This window comes from Bactrocera tryoni, chromosome 3 (genome assembly GCF_016617805.1).
Source record: "Bactrocera tryoni isolate S06 chromosome 3, CSIRO_BtryS06_freeze2, whole genome shotgun sequence".
NCBI lineage: Eukaryota > Metazoa > Arthropoda > Insecta > Diptera > Tephritidae > Bactrocera > Bactrocera tryoni.
In genome coordinates this window covers 26,276,437-26,303,861 of record NC_052501.1, presented here as the reverse complement: position 1 = coordinate 26,303,861, position 27,425 = coordinate 26,276,437, and the positions used below count along the sequence as shown (strand labels likewise).

The following is a 27,425-nucleotide window of genomic DNA, read 5'->3' as shown; positions in this document are numbered from 1 at the left end:
TCCGGCACCGAAGAAAAGAGACCAGAACTAATTCTATTAATTCTAAATATTATCACATTATATTATATATAAATTTATTGTCGTTTATTTACATCTTAATACATAAACAATTTTCGGAATGATCATTCGGATGCACTTTTCTTATTATCACAGCGACTTAATCTAGTATAATTATGTTAGGCTATAATCTTTTTTTTTTTAATTTCACATTTTTTACTTTAAAATAATTACCAATTTCTTCCTATAACTTATTTTGAGTTTAGTGTAAAATTAATTATGTATATACACAGTTATTTATTATTTAAATATAAGTAATTATTTTTTTTTGTGTGAATTTTTATGGCAAAGTTAACTATAATGTTTGTGGACAATTTTTATTTTTACTCAACACTAATCGCTCCGGATCCAAGCCCAATTTCTTTAAAGCGTCGTAGATTTTTGTACGAACTTCTACGGGGAAGTCGCGATCGCGTCCGAACACCCAAATTTGATCGGAATAACCGATCGAGCCTAGACTGCCACAAGACCATAGAATCGCAAAATTCTCATAGTCCGTGTAGAGCACCTGATATTTGCCAGAGCCAGGCAGTAGTCGTGCGATAACGTCCGGGAAGCGAGTGTTGAACTGTGAGAGAAGAAATATACAACATTTACGTATTGAATGTGAGAATTTTTAAATGTAACGACAAAAATATAATATTTTCATGAAGTTTTCAAAATCATATTAATTTTAACTGATTACAATTATAATATATGTATATAGTCCAAAAGTTTCTCTCATAACTGTAATATAACACAATCTTATATGATTCATTATTTTCAAACAAATGCTCACCTTAAAATCCATAATTGAAGACTTTCGATTCTCAGGCGTGGCATAACCCAGATTCACCGACGGATTGCCGGTTCTAGTAAATAAATTAAAAATAACTGTTAGCTTAAAAACATTTTTATTTATTTACAAACTCAACTTACAATCTGTTTATCGTTTTGATTGCCACTTCGAGCTCAAAATTATTAAACTTGGAGAGTTTCTCCTTATGTAGTGGTTGAAATTCCAGTAGCGTGCAACCAGACGCGATTTCGGGCAGATAAAAGGAACGCTCCACTTCGTACCATTGACCAAGTACCTGAGGAGATAAAAGTAAAAAACACCTTTATAGTTTTCTAGAACATTAAAAATATGGAAATAATGCTGAGGTTTTTGGTAAAGTGCTATAAAACAATCTTTATTACTTGGTGTAGACTTAAGTAGATATATAGACTTCGGCGATTTTTTGGAATTAGTAGAGCTGTTCCGAAATATTTTATCTTCTAAAGAGCCTTTAATTTGATGCCAGGATATATTAATAATATTCTTCAATTAAACTTTTGAGAGAGTTGGCAATACTTCTATTCTTAGAAGCCTATTCACATTGATACCCATATTGTATCATGTCATTTATTTTAAAACCCCACCCTGAAGAAGATATATTAAGTTTGCCACGTCGAAATCCTTATAATAACGTGTTTTTCAAATAAGAACAGTACAAAAGTTTTTTTAAATAAAACCAACACGGTTTGGGACCTCAATGAAATTCTTTATTCCTGTGAAAGTACATTCGGTGCAATAATGTATGGAACTCGATTTCTTTTGCATGGCCACCACGAGCATTCTCGCAGATGTCCAGATGCTGAACCCAATTTTCGACGGTTTTCAAGTAAAAATCGTCAGTTACTCTAGCAATTTCACGATCGATATTAGTATGAAGTTCATCAATCGTCGCTGGTTCGTCGACATAGACCACAGACTTGATGTAGCCCCACAGGAAGTGTGAGAAATAGTCTAACGGCGTCAAATCGCCCGAGCAAGGCGGCCAACAGACTGGGCCAATTCGTGAGATAACACGTTCACCAAACTTGGTTTTCAATAAACCGATTGTGATATTCGCTGTGTGGCTTGTGGCGCCCTCCTGTTGGAACCACATATTGTTCAAGTCCATATCATCGAATTCGGGCCAAAAATATTCGGTTATCATTCAGCGGTAGCGATTCCCATTTTTCTTATTGACGAAGCTATTCAGCCAAAATTGAACCTCATCGCTGAAGATGATTTTTCAATGAAAATCCAGATCATACGACCCAGAATCGTAGTCAAGCGCCTTCAGTTCTGGCGCCAATTTGACTTTGTAAGGATGTAGGCCAAGATCTTTTCGCAAAATTCGCCACAACGACGTCGCAGTGATGCCCAACGCTAGAGAACGACGTGTGAGAGACTGATTTGGGTCTTCTTTGCCTCATTGGCACCGAAAAATTTTGTACTGTGAATTCAAATTGTTCCACTAGACGCTCAATTGTTGATCTGACAGGGCGATTATGACGACCCTAAATTGAACGTAGCCCTCTTAAAGTCCTGGCCACTGACTTCGAATTTCGGTGGTAAATTTTAATAATTTCGACTCGTTGTTGAATCGTATATCTTTCTATGATAAAATGGCAAACCCTACTGAAGAGAAATAAGTCTCAATGCGTTAAATTACGTCAAAGGTAATAACTAACTGGGTTAATATAGTGTGGGTACCTAGTCATATAGGAGGAGAAGGAAATGAAAATGTTGGCCCGCTTGGGACTGGAAACCCAATTAACCTAACCTGCTCTTAATCATTCTGTTCCTACAAGGATTATTTGAAGCAAAGGACCGTAAAGATGGTGGAATACTATCAACAAGGGGAATACCACAAAGTTAAATAGGGGTAGTATTGAAGGTGGACAAGCCATAAAGCTCTTACTTACATAGGGGACATCACAGGGCACCTACTCTGAAGATTTCACATTTTGAAATCTGGAAAAGTGGATTCGGCGAAATGCAGAGCTTGCGCAGATGATGATGAATGTGAATGCTTAACCTTCAGCCAGATGAGACGGGAGATGTTCCATGGCTCCCGATGCTACAACTTAAGAAACATTTGGCAGCTGGGGGAGTGGGGAACAAATAATTATTTTTACCAAACCTGAGTAGCGAGATGAGGCTAATTTGAGCAGAAAGGGCCTAAGGATGGCCTAAGTGCGGCCGCCTGCGATCTAACGCTTATGCGCCTCCCTTTTCAGCCAACCAATACCATATATTTTGGGCATGTGGATCTATTAAAAAATATATTTTTGCTTCTGAAACTTCTTAAGACCACAAATTTTTATACTTAAAACCGCTACTTCCTTCATTTAATATTATTCACCAAGCATTCGATTGGCGTACTGGGCCAATTCATACCAATTGTATAGTAGTTACGAACCAGTTGCTATACTACCGGGTATATGTGAGCGTATAAAGACATGTATTTATGTCTATATTGATTTAAATGTAGTATTTCAGAAATAGTCAAACAATTATTTGTTGTCGCATTTGCCTATTATAGGTTAGGCGTCAAAAGTTAGCAAATCTGTAAGTGGCAAATATGCTGACGTCAAGACAAAACATTGCATACTAATGCAAATTATAATAAATATAGATAATACAATAATTATAATGATAATAACAACCAGAAATACGAATTCGACTGAGTGTGCAATGCGCAAGCGCAAAAATATTCGCGTATACGCATGAGCGTGAGCTTCAACGCTTGAGTTACGATTCAAAGAGAAACTGGTTTTCATATTTACATACATATATATGTATGTATATACATATGTAGTAGATATATGTATATATACATATATGCATACAAACTTATAGAAAAAAATGTAAACAGAAATCGCTGTTAAAATTAGTTCAAAGTCATAAACGAGCTAGAGGCGACAGCAGATGATCAGCGCAGTGCAAATATTTGAAAACAATGCGGGGGGTAGAGGGCTAAAATGATAACATATGAGTACATGAGTATTCATTATAACGGGTGATCCAAATAGTAGAAGTATTTTTTTCAATAGCCGTTTTTTGACAGATCGTGAGTCGTGTCAAGCTGTCATGTTACTTTTGTTCAGAGTTGCTTAGCATTAGATCATAGAAAGACTTACGCCTGAACAGCGTTTACAAATCATTCAGCTTTATTACGAAAATTCACATTCTCTAAATAATGTGTTTCGCACGATTCGCTCAACTTATGGTCAACATAATCGGCCAACTGAGCTGATTATTCGCAACATCATCATCCCATTTGAGACACAGCCTTCATTATTGGATAATATTCGACTGCGTCCAGCACGCAGTGAAGAAAATATGGCAGCCGTAGCTGAGAGTGTACGCGAAGACCGTGGAGAGTCGATTCGCCGCCATTCGCAGCAACACGGGCTGACGTATGGAACGACTTGGCCAATTTTATATCAAGATCTTAAATTAAAAGCGACAACGCTTCCCTCTATGGGCTCTTGAAAATACCAAGAAGATCCGACGTTTTCGATCCAAATTTAGGTCAGTGATGAGGTCCATCGCGTATAATCACATAAGCGGTGTCTACGCCAATGAAGAAGAAGTAAAGATGAGGTCCATTTCTGACTCAATGGGTATGTAAACAAGCAAAATTGCCACAAATAGGCCGAAGAGAAAGCTGAAGAGACTCAAGTGCTGTCAATTCATCTAGAAAAAATCACGGTTTAGTGTGGTTTGCGGACCGATGAAATCTGTCCACATTTCTTCTAAAATTATAACCAACTACTTGATGCCTGGAACTGAAACTCGTGATCTCGGCGACATTTGATTTCAACAAGACGACGCCACTTCCCACACATCGCATCAAACAATGCATTTATTGAGAGAAAACTTCAGTAAGCAAATCCTTTCACGTTTTGGGCCGGTCGATTGACCACCAAGATCGTGTGATATCACACCGTTAGACTTTTTCCTGTGGGGATATTTAAAGTCTATACGGACAATCCTCTTTCGATTCAGGCCTTGAAGCATAACACCACTTGGGTCATTCGCAAGTTATCTGCCGAAATGCTCGAGAGAATCATTAAAAATTGGATTCAACGTATGGACCATCTGAAACGTAGTCGCGGCAAACATTTCAAAGAGATGACCTTCAATAAATAAATGCGAAAAAATCTTCTTTCGGATGATAATAAACATTCCCCATTCAATTTGAAGTTTCTGTGTTTTTTCGTGAAAAAATTAGGGATACTCGAAATGGATCACTCTCTATATTTAGTATGTAGTACATACATATGTGCTTATATCTGATAGTAGTCAATGACTTTGAACCGCGACTGTGAGTAGCGCTCAAGAGCTACTAAATGACGTCAATCGGAATACAGGGTAGGTATAGGTAGTTTTCATCTTCTTTCCATCTTCTACATTGCCCAGCAATGGCAGTTCTAGGTACCACAAGTGAGATTCCTGTTACGATCGACCTTTTAAACTACCTTCTTCTTCTTCTTTTTTTGCGTAGAAATCACGCGGTTATAGCTGAGTTTTCAACAGAGAAGGATGGAACCAAGTGTAGAAGTCCATGCAAGTGAGGAAAGTTCTCTGAACGCCATCCACTTGGAATGGGCCAGAAACGATACTTTTACACATGGCTCAAGCAGCTCATGACTGTCGCTCTTAGACCAAGTATCTTCCGGGTAGCCAAAAAACATCCGACTGAAAGTGAGCTAAAGTGAGAAGGCGAATCATCTCTTCCACAGGTTTGTGCGCTGGGTTTGGGATCTGCCACGTAAAAAAAATCTTCCATTAAAGAGTACACAACAGCAAATTTTACCTAACATATCAACTCAAAAGATGACGCACCCTGTTTCATATGTTTATATGATTTGAATTATATTTTAATAACCAATTATCTTGACATCTGTCAATCGAATTGATATGTTAACCCCTGACACTGATTAACTGTAACCACATGTTGTCGGCTTTTCTTATTAGCTATATTTACTTAGAAAAGTAATTTCCTCGAAATCGAATTTCGAATTTTTTAAACGTTTATTATGACTATAGTATTTAAATCTAAATCGTGAGCTATAAAATGAAAACAACAAATAAAAACAAAAAACTTTAATTTAGACTACACCGAAGCTATAATACCCTTCTCAGCTGCATTTTCGACATCATAAAATATCTATAGTACTATATGTATCTTGATTTCGATCAATCAGTATATATGGCAGCTATATGCTATAGCGCTCCGATCTGAACAATATGTTCGGAGATTGTAGCGTTGCTTTGGATAATAGTATCTCCCAAATTTCGTGCAAATATCTTGTCAAATAAAAAATTTATCATTCAGTTTGTAAGGCAGCTATATGCTATAGTAGGTCGATATCGGCGCATCTGAGAAATGAGCAGCTTCTTGGTGAGAAAAGAAGATGTTCAAATTTCAGATCGATATCTAAAAGATTGAGGAACAAGTTCGTATATAGACAGATAGACAGACGGGTGGACGAACATGGCTAGATCGACTCTGATGACACGCTGATCATTTATGGTATATAAGTACTTTATAGGGCCTCCAACGTTTATCTCTGTGTGTTAGAAACTTCATTGGCGAGTTAATAACCACTGTTCAGGGTATAAAAAATAAAATTAAAATTACAACCAAAGATAAGGCATGAATGGGTTAATTAAGTTGTAAAATAAAAACAATTATCAATAATAAATAAATATCAATGGCAATATGTTAAAACAGCTTATGTCGATTTACGCGTTGGTAAATATTTTGGTTTCTGCAGAAAATCTTGGAAACTCTTTTGCCTTTATTTTATCTTAATTTTAAACTTCCAAAAGTGAGTTATAGCCTTAGATGAGTCTTGTCATTGAGATTCTTTTAAACTGTTGATAATAGCTTAAATTATTACAGTTAACTGAAGTCAATAATATCTATATATATACATATATATAAATTATTTCTTTAACTGCATACTTGTAAATGTGACTACACAGTTATTGAGCTGCTCATCCTTGAGCTACTGATCAACAGCACAGCTGCAGTATTTTGCCGTTCTTCTCTGTGTTACTAATTGGCTATACCTGATCATATACATATATTTATGTATGTGTACGAGTATGTCTGTACGTACGTATTTATAATCGTATACTTTATGTGATTCATTTAATATGAATTCGTTTTGAACATTATATACGGAAAGGAGAAAATGCTTAAAAAATATATCTTTGATTGTTTGCTATCGTCAAACCAAAGAGATCCAAAAAATCAAAAATTAACAAGGTGACCAAAAATAATTTTTGTCGGATTTTATTTGTAAGTAAAGTATATGTACATATAAATTTGGTATGTCCGTATAATAGTTCAGTTCACCTAACGGTTATATGTATCACCTAAAACTAAGCGAGGTAGATATATGGTTATATACACATATGTATAATGTATATATGATCAGAATGACGAGATGAGTTGAAAAAACCACTGTAAAAATTGGACGAAGGGCCTCGCACAACCCACTTTCTGGAAAAATTTCATATCTCGGAACCCAACCGACGGATTTCGAATAAATTTTGTTCGAGGCATTCTTCTCACATGTCACAGTGTGAAAAAAGGCGAAATCGATTTACAACCACGCCTACTCCCCATACAGAACAATTTTAAATTCCATTTGATTTTTCCTTCCCAGGTTCCCAGGTACCGAATATGTGGACCCCAGAATCTTTGGTTGACTTTTGACTGAATATATCGAAGACTGTATGGAACATCTCTATACCTAATACAAAGATTTTCGAACTTCCATGTAACCTGATACCGCATATATCGGTCAATATGTGAGTCATCTCAATGAAAATGAAAGATCGTGGTTTACTCATAAAGAGCCTAAAATGAATAAAATTGAGCGAAAGCTTAAACTAGCTCCCATATAACATGTTATATGTCTGGATAACTTTACATATGATTAATTATGGTATGTGAGGTACCTCAATGACTCACAGGGAGCATTTTACTAGTATGTGGCATATTCATGCTATACTCGTATAGTATTGACAAAAAAAGGTAGAATCAGATCGATACTGGATGAAAATAGTGAAAATTTTTTGGTTCCATCCATTTTTAGCGCCTTGGAGATCTGGTGTAACTCGAAAAATTTAATTCTTCTCAAAAAACTTAATTTAAATTTTTAAAACAATTAATAAAGAAGTTTTATCTTAATCGAAACCCTTTACCGATTTCTGATATGTCTCTGATTGGTAACCACACATACAAAGGTCGCTACCTGAAAATTTGAAATTGTTAGCCAGAGGTTGAGGGAGAATAATTGTTCAAAAGTTATAGATTCAGGCCCTGAAAGATGCGAATTCACGAGCTAACACGTGCCCGTGCTGCACTTTACTCATTCGACTATACAACCGGTATATTAATATTTACTATTCATTCGTGGAACTGATCTAGAAACCAATGCCGGATACTTGCCGAAATAATTTGCATAAGGACACACATTTATTATAGAAGAAGCTAGCTTTTAATTTAATTATCTATATTGTTTTTATAAACATTATTAAGTTAACCTGGTTGCAGCGCATTTGAGCTCACCGTGCCCAATCAAACAGCACACTCTTGATATAAAAATGTAAGTACATATTCATGAGAAAAACATAATTTCTGTAGAATCACTTTGCCTGACCTCCTTTCGTCTAATCATTTTATTGAAAGCAGTCCAAAGGTTTAAGAATCAACATTAAAATATGCCCCGTCAAGAGGTCAGTACGTTTCACAACGAAAACAATGCACATATGGCTGTACATAATAAGTCTTAATGGGCCTTGTGGGAAATACTGGCATGAACTTAGTAGAATATATACACCATATATGGTTATGAATATAAATTGTAGGGGAGAGAAAACTATAATAAACAGAGGTAAATAAAATCTTACGAATGTAATTCAGGCACCTTTATTACTCTTTGGTGTGTTTCACTATTTAGAACCCGAGTAAGGGAATACAAAGTAGCAGTGTAGTTCCAGGTTGATATGTTAAATTAGGTTAAGTTAAAACTCTTATAAAAAAGAATATAATGCCCCCACAAATCAACGAAGCGATTGGAGCTAACTACAATTTTGTTAAGATGTGAATGTCAGTTTCGGCTATGTCTCCTGGTTCGCCACAGGTAAGATTACCGATATTTTTCAATCTGAGTCTTGCAAAGGTCTCAATGAAAGAGAAAGTGCCTGAATGTTTTTACCTCACTTTTTTCAATACAACGTCGACAACTTACGTCTGGCAAGTCAGATAGTTCAGTAGACCTCCAGCGACATCCTATATAATAAAAGCTTTAAAAGCACTGTTAGCGAGTTCAGCGCTGGTATTGCCGATCTGGGGTCGGAGAGAGTTCTGATCTCTCTGCGAAAGGCTACACTGCGTAGCAGTATATCTACTGTCACCTTAATAGCAGCCACTTCTGCCTAAAAAATACTACAGTGTTCCGGTAACCTAAAGCTAAGATTGACCGAAAGCTCCAACCTTCCCAACATATCCCTCTTCGGTATATGAGCAGAGAAAATGGCGCCTCGAGTAGCCTTATCGATCCAAGAATGTAGTTGCGGAGAAGAGAATTTTGGCGTATCCTTGTGCGGACTATTTCATATATCCAGCTTCCTTGCGGCTTTGAACGATCTTCGCAGCAATGCACCTGCCAGCAATGTCTACAGGTGCTTTCTGTAAAATAATTTAAGTAAGGTTGTTGCTAATCTGCAGTGCCTCGGAGATGCCGGTGAGAGCCGCGCTTTGGACCCGTTTAAGCTTCTTAGTTGTAGTCCGTTCTAGCACTCTCGACCAGGCAAATGCATCATAAACATTATTACCGACTACGGTTTTGTAGAGTTAAACACAACCATTGGTTAGAGTTCCATCTTTTCTCTATAGCTCTTCTATATCAGTAACCGATGTCTTGTTTACTCTCTTCTCAAATTAAGCCTCTGTGAAACCTCTTAAGGATAAACTTTTTTTTAATTTCATCAACAGGTTAATAACGTGAGCCTTCGAATGAGGAATCAGGGATGCCTGCAATCTTATACCTCCTTTTAAATAAAACTATTTCAGTTTACTAAGGTTGACGGCTTCTATTCGCCCAGTTGGATACCACGTTAAGCAAGCTTCGGTTAGCTCGTAGACGGTATTTAAAAATTTTTCCTTCACCCACCAAAACCCATTTCTTCGAGCGAAGGAGTGGAAGATTACACTACGGAGTGCCCTTCTTAACCTTTTGAGAAAACTTTGCATTGAGCCCCTCTTAAACGACCTTTCTACAAGTCAGCTAGATAACTCGTAGGAGCAAAAGGAAAAATTACACCATTATCTGATGAAAAAGGTATAATTAAAGTAAATCACTCTTATACTTCTAATATTAATAATATTGTTTCTATAACGTGATATAAGTTTGGCCGAATTTGTAATTTCTTTTTTGTTTTGTTATTTCGATATTGTTTGATAGGTCATAACAATTTTAAACGTCCGAAAGTCTAGATATTTATATGAGACTTTTTAATAATTGTCAGAATTATATTCGGAAATTTGGCTTTTTGTGCAGGGGAACTTTTGCATTTAGGAAAACCTTCTTTAATATTTTTAACCGGTTACTCTACCTGAATCAGACTAAACTACCACATATAATAGTTTAAATAAAAGCCTATAAAACTTAAGCAATTCAAGTATCCGCAGATCAGGGATTCAAAAGAATATCTTTAACAATTGCTTAGAGAAATTTTTTTATGAATTTATTTTAGAAATAAGAAATCTCTTTATTTTCCTACAAGGCATGACTTGCAGTAATCACTCAGCATGGCTAAGTTTTTATAATTGACTGAGTACTAGCACTCAATTACTTGAATGTAAAAGCTGCATGACTACTTCTTAAACGAACATATGCATATATGTATATAACAAGTAAGGAATGGCTATCTTCGGGTGTAATCAAACATTTCATACTCTTGCAATTTGTAGGGCTCAATGCCGGCTTGTTAGAGTAACGAAAATCATTACATGTACTAGAATATAATTTGAGATATTTTCGACAATAAACTACTCTGGGTATACATATTATATGTTCAGTTAATTTTACTAAGATATCCAACATATTGACCGATTTGGACCGTTAAAGCCAGGTTTTATAATTCTTATATTAGGTAAATGGGGACTGGGGGAATTATTGATTCAATTCAGCCTATTTTTGGCGCAGATGCACATTATTGTCACATAAGGATTCTCTCTGAGTTTCTATAATATGTCACACATATTAATGGATATTTATGAGAAAAAGTTTGCAATATGTGCTAGGGTTTATATATTAGGTACCTAAGGATTGAACAATTTTGGTCCGATTTAAATAATTTTTAATCGTAAGCTGGCACAATGACATTATTCGTGCAAAGTTTTATGCCGATACATTCATTTTTGCTTAGTTTGTATACTGAAAAATGAGAGAACAGCTGGAATTTAAAATTGCGTAATGCGAGTGGCAGGCGTGGTTATAGTCCGATTTCGCCCACTTTCGCACTGCAACATAGGATTATGAAAGCAACATCATATATAATGGTATATATACCAAATAGTTGTGGCAGTTAGTTTTCCATTAATGGCGTTGGGTGGGCGTGGCAGTGGTCCGATTATGTCCATCTACAAACGCGTCATATATTTTTAGCCAAGAAACACGTGTACCAAGTTTCATTATTTTTAATGATTACTCAAGTTATCGCTGGCACAGGCGGGAATACAGACAGTCACTCGGAATTCAACTCGTCTTGCCATCCTGAACATTCATGCAAGTTGCGTTCCAAAGTAAACAGGACTTTTTGAATCTAGCGCCCCCTGGTGGCAATATGTCGACTGGTGCGTTAGAATCTGCTATCATTACCGATTGTCCAGTGAGAATTTCATGAATTTCATCGACTGGAAGTGAAGTTATTGCGTTTTAAGTGTCAGTATGTTATTATCGGCGCGAAAATGAGCTTCGAACAAAGAGCCAACATTAAATTTTGTTTTAAAATTGGTAAAACTTTTACCGTAACATTTCAATTGATGAAACAAATTTATGGCGATGATTGCCTATCCCGTAGCAGAGTGCACGAGTGGTTTCAACGTTTTCAAAGTGGTCGTGAGGACATAACTGAAGATCAACATGTGGGCCAATTAAAATCCGTGATCACCGGAAATTCCAACGAAACTGCGCGTGAATTCATTAAAAATCAGCCGAAATCATCATTGAACATTCGAAGGACACTTGTGACCGATTATATGACCAAAATGACATTTTAACCATTAACCACTCCCCGTATTCACCTTATATGGCACCGTGCGACTTCTTCCTTTTCGGAGAAATGCATTTGCCCTTGAAAGGAAAGCGTTATGCAGACGTAGAGGCCATTCAAAAGGCTTGCACCGGCATACAAACGGCCATACCGGACAACGAGCCAAAACACTCGTTCGAGACTATTTGAATAAATTTAATTGATTTTGTCGAAAAAAAACATTTGTTCTGTCTTTTTGTTTTAAGTGCTGTTTACTTTGGAACCCGCCTTGTATATATATATATATATGTATATATATATGTATATAACCCTATATTTAAATCGATTATTTTTAGGTCGTGTTAGGTGAACAAAACAATTATACTCTGTAGCAACATGTTGCAGTAGTATAATAATTACTTGTAACGACTGTTATTATTATTAAAGAACTTAATTCGAAGCTTAAAGGAAGACATGTTGACTGCAATTACTGGTGGTACTCGTATGTAATTGCTTCACTTTAACTAGAGTACGAGGGTTGGTAATTAAATTATGGTACTAAGCCTGCCACATAAGAAGCACTAGGCAGGCAAATAAAGTTGCAACGATCGAAAGAGGATTTTGGGGACCGAAAATGGAGTTGATCGAAATGGCTGGCACTTGCTATTAAAGGAAGGTGTTGAGCACATCGTCTATGGATATGCGAGAACTCCGTGCAAATTTTAGCATCGATATATGATAAGGGTTGAAACAAGGCTCCATTAATTCAGTAACGAGTCCATTCGACAGCCTTCAATCCTAATCCGAAATCGAGAAGGTTTATGGGGACAAATGAAAACCAAAAACCGACAATGATTATTACTATATACATATAAAAGGAAATCAGTACATTGAAATATCAATTTGATGATAAGGCTATAAAATCCAGAAAGTGATTTGAATAGTTTCTGTATTCACGGTGTTATCCGGATCTGGTCCCTAACGACTTCTTCGTGTTCTCAGACTCGTTGGAATGAAATTCAGCGACTATTTTGAAACAGATGATAAATCGCACTACAGAAATGGTAGCAAAATATTGGAAGATTGCTATACTCGGGCCTCGCCCCTCGATGTTAACCTACTCTCAAAGTTTGAAAGCTCATTAGTTAACAGTAAATAACTAAGAAATATTTCTTTATATTACTTGGAATCTCTTGTGGGCTTTATAATGTATTATAGTACTACACCTCGTATTCTAATAAAATAGGCATCGTGGTATAATTTGATCTAGAGAGTGGGAAAATACGAGTAGCTGATATATTAATTATTAATTTAATTGTAGCTACTAATAAATGAAAGTAGGCTAAGGTTGTTAATTAGCAAGTATTATTCTAAAAATAATTTGAAACGATAATATGAATTAAATTACTCGCAGTGCTCCTAAGATTTACAATTTCATTTTCTGAGTTCAATTGTTTTGGTTTCTCAAATAACTAGTTTTTACTTTACTATAATTTTTTTTTTACTTTTTGTCATTGTGTGTGTCAATAAAGCTGCAAGCGTAATGTGCTTATAGTATGTTAGAGAATGACTCAGCAACTTCGATATTTACAATTGGTAATCGTGTACCAATTTTTCACTGCACAGCGACGAAAACATGTGATCATGTAATTCCAATGGTTCAAAATGACACAAGTTACACCACAAAGAAATATAATGAGCAATTTGTGGAAGCAAATAGGTATACTAAGGGTTTTTTTATAAGAGCGCTACAAACAATGAAAAACTACAACGGTTTGGGGTATCAATGAAATTCTATATTCCTGTGAAAGTACATTCGATGCTATTATGTATGGAACTCGATTTCTTGTGCATGACCACCATGGGCACGCTTGCAGAAGTCCTGACGCTGAATCCAATTTTCGGCGGTTTTCAAGCATAAATCGGCCGATACTGCTGAAATTTCACACTCGATATTCGTACGAAGTTCATCAATCGTCACTGTTGACATAGACCACAGGCTTGATGTAGCCCCACAGGAAGTGTGAGAAATAGTCTAACGGCGTCAAATCGCCCGAGAAAGGCGGCCAACAGACTGGGTCATTTCGTGAGATAACACGTTCACCAAACTTGGTTTTCAATAAACCGATTGTGACATTCGCTGTGTGGCTTGTGGCGCCGTCCTGTTGGAACCATATATTATCCAAGTCCATATCATCAAAATATTCGGTTATTATCATAGAGCGGTAGCGATTGCCATTCACAGTAACGTGCCGGTTTTGATCATCATGGAAGAAGCACGGCCCAATACCATCGCCGGCCCATAAACCGCACGTCACGGTATGCCAAACTCCTGAGAACGACGTATAAGAGACTGATTTGGGTCTTCTTTAATTGATGCGCTAGCGGCAGCAATATTATCGCACTTATTTGTCTCACTGGCACGGGAACATTCTGTACTGTGCCTTTGGATTCAAATTTTTCTACTAGACGCTCAATTGTTGATCGGACATAATGACTATGACGACCCTAAATTGGCAGTAGCGCTCTTAGAGTTAAGGCCGCTGACTCCGAATTTCAGTAGTAAATTTTAATAATTTCGCCTCGCTGTTAAATCGTATATTTCTCCAATGCAAATCTTACTGAAGGGAAATTTCAAAAGAGCGTGAAAAAATATGGCGTCGTTCGCTGTCCCTATCGGTCTACTTTTATAGCGTCCCTACTGACAAACCCGTTATATAGTTATGTGCGTAGGAATTGTTGTAAACTGTTGGAGTTACAAGATTGATTTTTAGGTTCCTCGCATTCAGGGACTAGCCAGGTTATTTTTAGAAGTAAAAGAGTTCCGAGGAATAATTATCCAAAATTATAAATTGGAATAGATATTATAAAAAACAATGATGGATATAGGGAGATATAGATAATACCATATTATCTTCAAAAACTTGAGACATTCTAACATGTCAAGGAGCTGCAGTTGTAAATATACATAGATTTATGGAACTGTTTACATGGGTTCGGGTTAAAATGAAGAATATCTTAGCCGCCTCAAAGATGGATAAAAAAATAAATCGATTCCGGGAGCTAATGATACTATCTATTTAGCCGAATATTGTGCTATCCACCGTGAAATGGAGCTCGACACTTACTTCATGACTGTGAACAATCTACTCTTATAAATAATAGGCATTAGTGCGCATTCTAATAAAAATACATTTAAAAACTGGAAAAATATAAGTTTTATTAATTTTTTGAAATATTCAAAATAAATCAACTATGTGGAACACCCTGTATTTGTAACTGTCAAGAATTTATTAGCATTATTAGAAGGTAGAAAAACAAAACTCTTAAGAAAGTAATTGCAAATTTTAAAATATGCACAAGTAAATTAAGCTTTTTTTTGTTGTTTTAGCAGCTGGTTTGGAATTTTATATAATTACTTACTTATATAGCTGGATAAGAAATAAAAATTTTTATTGCAAAGAAAAAGGAGAGAAAATACTATTTGCAAGTTAATGTGGTATGAAGTGAGCGTTAAGATACGAATGTGTTGGTAGGGAACATTTGTAGTGAACGAGTTTTCCTTTTTTTCTATTATGTAGGCACGACTTCTGTCAAACATATGTTTTCAATAATTTTACAGTCATTGAACAAAGAACATGACATTTTTTCGATGTGTTGAAAATATCAAATTTTGTACCGAAAACTGATGAATTGCGGAAAACAATATATTTTTTTATTCATTTGAAGAAAAATGCTGTAGAATCACAGCGATTACTCGTCGAAGTATGTATGTAGTGATCATGCTCTATCAGAAGTAACTTGCAAAATAAGGTTTCAACAGTTCAGAGATATTGATTTTGATGTGAGAAATGAAGAACGTTGAACACAACCAAAAAGTGTGAAGATGCCGAACTGCAAGTAATATTGGATGAAGATGATACTTTGAGTCAAAAACAAATGACAGCCGTGTTAAATGTTGCACAAAAAACAATTTTAGACCGTTTGAAAGCTGTGGGAAATATCCAAAAGTGCGAAAAATGGGTGCCACTTGAATTGAATGAAATGATAAATGAAAAACCGAAAATATACTTGTGAAATTTTGCTTCACAGACACGAATGAAAATCAGTTTTGCATTGAATTGTCACTGGCAATGAAAAATGGCTTTATTTTAAGAATCCTAAACGGAAAAAATCATGGTATAATCCGAAATAACTATCAACAACGACTGCAAAACAGATCGATCGATAAGAAGGCAATGATCCGTGTTTGGGGGGATCAGAAGGTTGTAGTATATCTTGAGCTTCTAAAACCTGAAATGGTCAAAACTAATCTCTATAGACAGCAAATGATCAATTTGAACGAAAAAAGAATAGAATCGGTCAGAAAACATGGCAAAGTAATTTTGTTGCACAACACACACGAAGTGTAATCGGTACAGGTTACTATTAAAGTAATTAGCTGAGAGCTGCTGCCCCACTCGCCGTATTCAACAGACTTGGCCCCTTCCGTTTGCCATTTATTTTCATCGATGGTGCCTGCATTGGCTGAGCAGCACTGCGACTGCTACGCAGAAGTCGAAAATTGGGTGTCTGATTGGATTTCTTCAAAAGACGAACATTTTTCTTGACATGGTATCGACAAATTGCCAGAAAGGTTGATCACTTAATGTATAAAAGACAATGGCCAATACTTTGAAGAAGTTTCTTTACTTTTTCCATTCAAATTTATTATTTCATTTTCACAAAATCGGGGTTTTCAATAAGGATACTACAAAAGCGGACCGATAGGGACAGAAAACGACGCCATCTTTTTTCTCACTCTTTTGACATTTCTCTTCAGTAAGGTTTGCCATTTCATCATGGAAAGATATACGATCGAACGACGAGTCGAAATTATTAAAATTTACTACCGAAATTCCGAGTCAGTGGCCTTAACTTTAAGAGCGCTACGTCCAATTTATGGTCGTATAATCGCCCTGTCAGATCATCCATTGAACGACTAGTGGAAAAAATTGAACCACAGCCACAGTAAAAAATGTTGTCGTGCCAGTGAGACAATGAAGTGCCCGTAGTGTCGAGAATATTGCTGCCGTTCTTAATTTCTGTTCCGTCGTTGTGGCGAATTTTGTGAAAAGTTCTTGGCCTACATCTTCACAAGATCAAATTGACGCCAGAACTGAAGCCGCTTGACCACCAGACTCCTGGTATGTTCGCGAATTGGGCTGAACGACAACTTGAAAATGATCCGGATTTTCATTGAAAAATCATCTTCAGCGATGAGGCTCCTTTCTGGCTGAGTGGCTTCGTCAATAAACAAAATATGCGTTATTGGTCAGGCGGCAAACCACACGTACTCCATGAGTCACCATTACATTCCGAAAAAATTATGGTTTGGTGCGGGCGGCATCATTGGGTCGTACTTCTTCCGTGATGATCAAGACCGGCACGTTACTGTGAATGGGAATCGCCGCCGCAAAATGATAACCGAATATTTTTGGCCCGAATTCGATGATATGGACTTGGAAAATATGTGGTTCCAAGAGGACGGCAGCACAAGCCACACAGCGAATGTCACAATCGATTTATTGAAAACCATGTTTGGTGAACGTGTTATCTCACGAATTGGCCCCGTCAATTGACCGCCTTGGTCGTGGGATTTGGCGCCGTTAGACTATTTCTCACACTTCCTATGGGGCTACATCAAGCCTGTGGCCTATGCCAACAAGCCAGCGAAGATCGATGAACTTCCTATGAATAACGAATGTGAAATTGCAGCAGTATCTGCCGATTTATGCTTGAAAACTGTCCAAAATTGAGTTCAGCGTCTGGATTTCTGCAAGCGTGTCCGTGGTGACCATGCAAAAGAAATCGAGTTTCATACATAATGGCATCGAATGTACTTTCAATCCCAAACCGGGATATCATTGATATATTATTTAAAGCTTTTCTAGCGCTCTTATTGTAAAGCCGTTAATTCATACGGCATGCAATTTTGATTTTGCTTTATAACAATTTTTTTACTTACTCTGCTCATATTGAATTTCGGCATCGATGGATATTTCGGACACCTGCCGAAGCCATAACTCTCTGCGCCGTCAATCAGCAGCAAAAGTGTTAGCAATGCAGTGGCGCATGCGCAGCAAAATGTGTGTGCGTGTTTGTTGTTCAGCCAAATTGACATTTTGGAGTTTAAGAGATGCTCGCAGTAAATTAGAAGACGCAAAAGCACAAGATAATTTGCAGCTTATCGTTGGTCTTTTCTTAATATATTTTTTTTTGCACTTTTTATTTTATTTCACTTTATTTATTTTTTTTCCTGCTTTACTTTGCTTTCTTGCTCGCTTCTTTACTTTGTTTTGTTTATTTTCTTTTTATCAAAGATAATTTTCACAATTATTGCCGCAATGCGCACGAAATATAACGGAACAGCTTGTGTTGATCGTGGTTAACTGTTAAGTAAATATTTGTCAGAATTTCAGACAGCTTTCACGCTTTTGAGCTACAAAGGCGATAGCAAATTTGTAAAAAATCGTTATTTGTTTTTATATGTATGTATGTATGTTTTTACTACTAGTTCCAATTTATTTTTTGAGCCCTAAAATTTTTAAATTTATTATTTTTTATATACAATTTATTATATATGTATATATTATTTATATATATATTATACTATATATGTACATATATCATAATCATATATGTATATTTACATTTTATAAAAAAAAATCAAACCCTATCATACTAAGAAAAGAATCATATAGAGTAAAATCATCCGGGTGTTCGACACAATGTTATCTCTCTCATTTTCATTGACAAAACTCTAATATTGGCTGATATATCCGTTAAAACAGTCACCAGGAAATTCGAAAATCTTTACATCAGGTATATGGGGCCTAGGGGCAGATTGAACCCATTTTTAATACACAGACACACCATTATCAGAAAAGGATTCTCCCTGAATTTCAGTTATATATCTCACACATTGACCCATATTTTCGATCAAAAGTCAACTAGAGGTACTGGGGTCCAAATATTCGGTACCTACGGGCTTGAACAGTTTTTGGTTGCATTTGGTAGGTCTCGCTATATTAATTGCTTCTTGATTTGTGTACTGGAAAGTGAAAGAATCAAATGGGATTACAAAATTGTGCTATATGGGAAGTAGGCGCGGTTGTCGTCCGATTTCTCCCTTTTTCGCATTGCTACATAGGAATGTCAGAAGAATGCCTGGTACTAAATTTAGTTAAAATCGGTCTGTCGGGTCACGAGATATGTAATTTCCCCTAAAAGAGGGCGTTACGCTCATGGTCCAATTTATACTCCGGCTGTGGTTAGGTTCTCTCATACCATTTTGGGAGTAAAATTTAATGTCTTTGAAGTATTTAGAAATTGAGTCATTGCGCTTTTAGTACTTTTTAACAGTACCGTTATATGGAGAGCGAATGGGGTTTCCTTCAGATGTCATGCATTTTTGCTGCGTCGAAACGGGTGCTTTTTGTGGCGTGGTTTATCGTGAGAAAATTTGGTTATTGTAGTTTAAGTGGTACACTAAGCTAAAAAGAGATCGCTCCCACTTTTTCAAAATGTTAAGCCATTCCCTAGTTATAAATGATGGATTATCGGAAGGATCAGTGAAAACTATTTTGAAAGATCTATTAAGATCTATGGACCTATTCGATTGTGATACAATGCTTTCCGACCACCGGGATATCATAAAACGTATTATTGCTGACAATGAGTCTTGGATCTATGCTTACGATCCGGAAACAGTTGGTCGATCGCCCGAATATCGTGGCGAAGGTCAGCCGAAGCCGAAAATGCACCTCAAAACAGATCCAAAATCAAGGTTATGTTGACAGTTTACTTTGAATATCGAAATGTGTCTTGACATAACCTACAAAACGACACTATGCATGATTAGTTTGGATATTGCGTTCAACATTTATAGACGTGTAAAAATGGAGTTCACTAACGCCGACATTCGCGCTATTTTAAAGTTTTCCTTCGTCAAAGGCAAATCCGCTAGAGAAACGTTCCGTGAGATTAAAGGTGATTTGAGGGATGGTACTCTATCACTTCGAACTGCGGAAGAACGGTTTCAACGATTCAGAGCGGGTGAAAACGACATCATGGATAAGCGACCCGGCGGAAGACCTGTGATGACGAATACCGATCAAATCATGGAAAACATCGAGTTAGACCGGCATGCGGCATCTCGTGACATCGCCCAGAAGACAGGAGTTAGTCACCAAACCATTTTAAACTATCTGCAGAAGGCTGGATACACAAAAAAGCTTGATGTTTGGGTGCCGCATGATTTGACGCAAAAAAACCTTCTGGGCTAAATCAATGCTTGCCATATGCTGCTGAAACGGAGCGAACTCGACCCATTTTTGAAGCGGATGGCGACTGGTGACGAAAAATGGATCACATACGACAATATCAAGCGAAAACGGTCGTGGTCAAAGGTCGGTGAATCATCCCAAACTGTGGCCAAGCCGGGATTGACGGCCAGGAAGGTCTGTGTGTTTGGTGGTATTGGAAGGGAATCATCCACTATGAGCTGCTCCCATATGCCCCGACGTTTAATTCTACCCTCTACTACGAACAGCTGGTCCGCTTGAGGCAGGCGATCTACCAGAAGCGTCCAGAATTGGCCAATAGGAAGGGTGTAGTGTACCACCAGGACAAAGCCAGACGACATACTTCGTTGATGACTCGTCAGAAGCTACGTGTGCTCGGATGAGAGGTTTTATCGCATCCACCATATAGCCCGGACATAGCGCCAAGTGATTACCACCTGTTCCTGTCAATGGCGAACGCCCTTGTTGGTGTAAAGTTGAGCTCAAAAGAGGCTTGTGAAAAGTGGCTGTCCCAGTTCTTCGCAAATAAGGAGGGCGGCTTTTACGAGGGAGGTGTTCTGAAGTTGCCGTCTAGATGGAAACAGATTAACGAACGAAACGGCGCACATTTGAACTAAATCCGATTACTGTAACACTTTTTATAAAGCATTGAATAAAGACCAAAAAGGCGGAAGGGAGATATTTGACAACCTAATATATTATTTATATTCAAGTATATACAAAGTACAGTATAAGTTAATTATTTTTTTTTTATAAAATTTTGCAACAATTTTTATTGTTATATTTTATTACATTCTGTTATACACCTCTTTTTCCATATCAAAATATTTGGCCTCTTTAAACTAAATACAAGTGTAAATATTTGTTTTTTAATATCATGCCTCCTTTGTTTTTGTTGTTGTCACTCAAATGCAAATATGAAGCAGACAAGTTTTTCCGTTCATTGAATATGCGAAACGTCAAAAATCACGCAATTTCTTCGAGTTTTGTTTTACTTGCGCATTTTTACTGTTATTGCACTTATTTTTGTCATAAAAAAATCACTGTTGTTTTTGTGTATTACTATGCGTACACAAAATATTTTCCAGACGGGGTGTGGGTGTCGCGTTGTCGTCGTAGACGCTTGACTGGCCCAGTGAAATGTAAATTCAGGCCGGCAAACCGCACAAGCGCTTTGGCCACACGAAATTGCCCACCCGCCCCGACGGCGCGCCAGTACGACAGACCGCCGACCGCATCGATCGAGTCGATGGCTGGCAGGTGATTAGCCGTTATGTAACCGGCTGTAATGCAAATGTACAAAGTCGAGTGCTGGCGCTGGAAAAAATGCCGCAAAAGAAAATAGTAGGAGGCGCGCACAAGGAAAACAGAAACCATAACGGTATTACAACAAAACCGCTGCAGGATGTGGTGGTGTCACAACAATAATTGAGACACGATTTTTGCAATGAAAGCAAAACCGCGAAAGCACTTGCTGGTTACAAAGCAATAGCTCAAGCCGCAACATAATAACAACAGTAACAATAAAAATAACAATAACAGTTTTAAATAGTTGCAGCAAATGCAAAGTGGAAAATCATGAATTTCCACTCAACACGCCAATATGAAAATCGAAAAGAAAATGATGGAACAAGAAAATTGATGTAAAACGTGTTGCAATAGCTTGCAACAACGATTGGCAGTTGCAAACAAGACGTGCCCCATGAATCACTCCACTTTTGCGATGTGCGAACAGGAAGGAAATGCTGGCGCACAATTATGACATTTCCACTGGAACGTGCCACGGCGGTCATTATCCGACTTCCTTAACTAATACGGGTATTTCCGCCAATGTTTGAGGGAAGCAGGAGCTTATGTTGAGTTTTTGAACTCTTAAAGCGGCTTTTGTATGTTGTGTATTGTATGTTGACCACAAAGCCTCAGATCACATATTAAAGCAGTCCGTCATACAAGGAACGACAGCATACAAGTTTCGAAAATGAATCTATGAAGTCCAGCACCAATTAAATTTATCGTATTAATAAACGATCGGCCACTCTTTATAGGCTCTCTCAGATAGCAAGTTTAAAGAAAAAACTTCACATTTCTTGCTCCTGAAACCAATAAATACTCACTAAACACAGTTGTCAGATATTGCAATGTAGTACAATTAGGAAAGTTTAGTTCTTGTTTTGCAACATATTCTTTTCATATGAAGATATTCTTTCATCAACTTCGATAGGCATGTGAGGGAGTAAGAACTTAATTTCAATGGTATTGTAATATTTCCTAAAAATAGAGTCGGTTACTATCTTTACTGTCTAACACTGAATTTTTTTCTGTAATACCCGTCTCCATTTCCGTCAGTTCGGTGGGATGTCTAAAGGTTTGTACTCCAACGCGTTTAAGTCTTGACCTCCCAAACGCTGGAAGGTCAAGAAGGAATGTTGAATTGTTTCCACCTCAACTTCTTCCATACAGCTTCTGAATCGATCTTGGGCAAAAATTCTTTTGCGACAGCGCAAGTACCGATTGTAGCCCGGCGCTGGCTATGCTTCCGCGAAGCCCAGCTAGAGAATACGGTAGCACCGGTTCGGTCCCATTCTACCGATAGCGGTTCTAGAGTGCTTTTACTTGCTATGTCATCAGCTTTACACTTTCCTGAGATCCCGCTGTTTTCTGGCGCCCAAACCAGCCTTATCACAAAGACACTGGATGTTTTTGATAGCAGATCTCTTACTGGCATAGTTGGATTATCGGAAGGATCAGGAAAACCAATTTTGAAAGAAAATTTGATCAAAAGAAAAGTGAAAACACGATTAGTTCTAAAACCAATCTGTTAAACAATGCTTTCCGGCCACCAGGATGTCAGGAAATGTGTTACTATTGGCAATGAATCTTGGATCTACGCTTGCTACCCGTATGCAGACGACTAATCGGCCGAATATCGAGGCAAAGGTGAGCCGAAGCTGAAAACCCACGTCAAAGAGGTAAATAACAAGATTTTATGGACAGTTTTCTTCGATTATCGATGTATGGTGCGCTCCGAATTTCTTCCGACCGGCTAAACTGTCAAGCTATTCGTAAAAAGAGTGGACAATTTTGGGTCAAAAACTGCAGGCTTTTGCACCATGATAATGTACCGTCGCATACTGCATTGATTCAGCGTGGGTTTTTCACCAAATCGTCAACCCATATCGCTCCACATCATTGGCACAAGTATTATCGGAACACGGGGGATTTCTTTGTGGGGACGACATCGATTTTGAAGAATAAATTAAGAATTTTCAAATTATAGTATGAGCAAAGTCTACTATTTTTTGCTCATAGTAGTATGTCCATCTGTGCGTCTGTAAGTACGCGAAATAATCCCTGTGTTTTTGAAACATGGTTCCGACATTGTACACATTTCCTTTTCTACTCAAGAAACTGCTCGGAATTTGTCTGAAACGCCGATATCTCACGTACTATATTATAAAGAAATTTAGCAAAAATTTTTATCTTGTCTTATATTTATCTTTATAAAATATAGAATAGCTGTGGTCACTGATTATTATCTAAGGAATCGCGCCTAATGCTTACTGACACAAACTGTGTGATCAAAATCAAGTCCTTTTATGGAAAACTTTTTTATTTCACAAAGTAACCGCGCGAAATTTGGTATGGCTTATTGTTCAAAGAAAAGCTCCGAATAAGTTGTTCAGAACGAATCACTATAGCATAAAGCAGCCAAACAAACGAACCTATTAAAATCATCATAAATATCTCTTTATAATTTTTTAGACCCTATACCTTAAGAAATGCACCTACTAGGGCATTATACATTGTGACAAAAAAGCACCCGACATCTCTCAACCAGTTTGTTTACAGCAGCTGCTTTAGTCGACACACCTCAGTAGTGCGTTGCAAATTTTGCAATGGATAAAAATATCGAACAAATACCTTGTCTCAAATTTTGTATAACTAACCAAATTTCGTGTGCGGAATCGTTGAGGATGTTGGAAAAGGCTTGCGGTGATTCAATTTTATGAAAAACACAAGTCTACGAGTGATACAAAGCCTTCAAAGACGGTCGAGAGATCTTTGAAGACATGCCTTGTTCTGGACGACCTTCAACCCCTTCCACTGGCGAAAAAATTAAAAAAGTGAAGGATATGGTGCTTGAAAATCGAAATGCCGTATTAGAGAGATGGCAAGAGAGCTCAAGAACTCTCGCGAGTGCTTTCTAATGATGTTGGTGGATACTTTGGTTATAAAACGCGTTCTTCTTCAACTCGTTCCGATAAAGCTGATTTTTTTCAAAAAGAATACCCTAAACAGGTCTCTTTGGACATACTTGATCGTGCGAATTCCGATCCCACTCTCATGGAGAGCATTAAAATTGGCGATGCCTGGGTTTATGAGTTTGATGCGATGAAGGAGCTGAAGACCACCCCAAAAAGTGCTTATGAAAAGTGTTTCGAGGACTGGAAAAACCTTTGGAATGAGTATATTACATCTGGTGGGGATTATTTAAAGGCGACAAAATACATATTGATGAATAATTAAATATTTTCCGTTTTATTTACAATTTCCAGGTACTTTTTTAATGCAATGTATATTATAAATTTTTGGAAATCAGTTCCTCATGCATGCTTTTTGGTAGATTTTTAATGGCATTGTTGAGTTGCCACACATATGTATGTTTATTTTAATTTCAAAAATTTTAAGTACGATTAATAATTTGTTTGTATTTTTTTTAATTACTAAAATGAAGGAAACTATGAAACTATTTCGTTTCTTATTTTTAATCTATAACTTTTATAATATTTTTAAGTTTTTCATTTTTTATTGCCTTTTGTTAATTTGTTTTTTTTTAGTTTTTTATTTCACCTTCTTCGCCAATTATTCACACTATTCGCTGTTATTTGAAATATTATTTTTCAATTTTTTGCCGCTAAATGTCGGTTAAAGCCGCGCACACCTAACACTTGTCGCTTTTTCAAGAAACGCTGTTAGCACTCAACATGACAACAAAAGTCTTCGAAAATAAAGATCACAAAAACGTTAAAATGTGTATTTTTGTGTGCAAAACTTGCCGTCAACAACAATAACATTCACTTTTCTTCAGCGACAACTACGACGAACTGCCACCGACCGGTACGCAACGCGTCAAAGTAAACTTTGATGAGACAAACTCAGCGAGCAATGTTTTCTTAGCGTCACATGTACCTGTATGTATGTACGTATGTATGCGTGTGTGTATGTTGGCTGCACTTTGCCAGAAAGACGGGCATACGCATAAAATTATAATAAGCAGTAGCACCTTTAAACCGTAGAAAAAATAGAAAACGTTTTTCAATTCAATATTTAATTTACACACATACACATAATCAATATATGTATGTATGTATGTGTATATTGAGCCACCGCGAGCGCCACAAGCAAGACAACTAACCGCTACAGCGTTCACAACAGAACTGCTAGTTGGGCGCACTGGGTCGAGTGAACATTGTACGATCGCCCGCTGGCTCAGCTCGCAAGACGCTCTACAAACTCACTTCAGCGCACAAACAAACACACGCTTGCCAATACATATATACATACATACATGTATGTAAGCTTGCAGGTATGTTTGCTGGCCGCTGAGGCTTGAACGTGGTGTTAATATGTATTTAGTAGCGCCAAGTGATTCTTTTGATGGATAACACTTACTCATAAACACACACACACATGCAAATAAACATGCACATACACATTCATACACGTGTATGAGCATAATCACACACATACCTACATACAAGGCACCTTACCACTATCAATTCTATGCCTTGGCACTTTGCCACTTAATTTATGCGCATAATTGCAGCAACAATAAGCGCTACAACAACAATAATTGCATATACTTTATATTAAGTAGTTAAAGTGTTTATTAAAAGTCAGTTCTCGATTTGGCTCGACGATCGTTTATTAATAGGAAGTACTTATTTGGTGTTGAAGTGCTGAAAGTGCAGTGAACTTGCGCATGCAATTTATTTGTTGATTTCACACGAGTGTACTTTGTGCATACTGGCAAGCATATATGTATGTATGTACATATGTATATGTATTTGCTTTGGAAATACATTGCGTAGGCCCATGGAAAGACAGTAACTTTAACAATTTATTCTGGGGGTAAGGAAATGGGTTCCTAATGCTATTCATCAGGCTTTATTAAAGTGTATATCAGTTTAAACAAGAAAAAACGTTAACTTCATCTGCGCCGAAGCTAATATACCCTTCACAGGTGCATTTCTTTTAGTAATTATGTGTTCAGTTTGTATGGAAGCTATATGCTATAGTAATCCGATCTGAACAATTCTTTCAGAGATTATGTTATTACCTTAAGCAGTAATCCATGACAAATTTCGTGAAGATACCACGTCAAATGCGAAAGTTTTCCATACAAGAACTTGCTTCCGATCGTTCGGTTTGTATGGCAGCTATATGCTATAGTGAGCCGATCTGAACAATTTCTTCGGAGATTACATTGTTGCCTTAGAAAATAATCTATACCAAATTTGGTGAAGATACATTGTCAAATGTGAAAGTTTTCCATACAAGAACTTGATTCCGATGATTCAGTTTGTATGGCAGCTATATGTTATAGTGATCCGATATCGGCGGTTCCAAAAAATTAGCAGCTTCTTGAAGAGAAAATGACGTTTACAAAATTACAAAACGATATCTGAAAAACTGAGAGACTAGTTCGTATATATACAGACAGACGGGCAGACAGACAGACGGACATGGCTAAATCGACTCAGCTCAACATACTGATCATTTATATACATATATACTTTATAGGGTCTCCGACGCTTCCTTCTGCGTGTTACAAACTTCGTGACAAACTTAATATACCCTGTTCAGGGTATAAAAATATTTGTATTGCCATTTTGATGCAAAATGGAGACTAATGGGTGAATCTTTGGAATAATCTTTTCTAAGCG

At 37.1% G+C, this 27,425-nt stretch overlaps 1 protein-coding gene across 7 annotated transcripts; it reads right to left on the bottom strand.

The window, feature by feature from the left end:
• Positions 1-57: 57 nt before the first annotated feature.
• Positions 58-25,904, bottom strand: LOC120772143 (apolipoprotein D). 7 transcript variants are annotated; one of them, XM_040100573.1, is made up of 5 exons: positions 25,669-25,904; positions 18,141-18,614; positions 976-1,130; positions 836-908; positions 58-625 (listed from the first exon to the last, which is right to left on the bottom strand). In XM_040100573.1, exons 2-5 carry the CDS (start codon positions 18,294-18,296, stop codon positions 353-355), a joined length of 657 nt encoding a protein of 218 aa, XP_039956507.1. In that variant the 5' UTR covers positions 18,297-18,614; positions 25,669-25,904; the 3' UTR covers positions 58-352. The 7 variants fall into 7 exon arrangements, with proteins under 7 accessions (XP_039956507.1, XP_039956510.1, XP_039956509.1 ...); XM_040100576.1 differs by having other exon boundaries at positions 18,141-18,564; XM_040100575.1 differs by having other exon boundaries at positions 25,763-25,904.
• Positions 25,905-27,425: the final 1,521 nt, after the last annotated feature.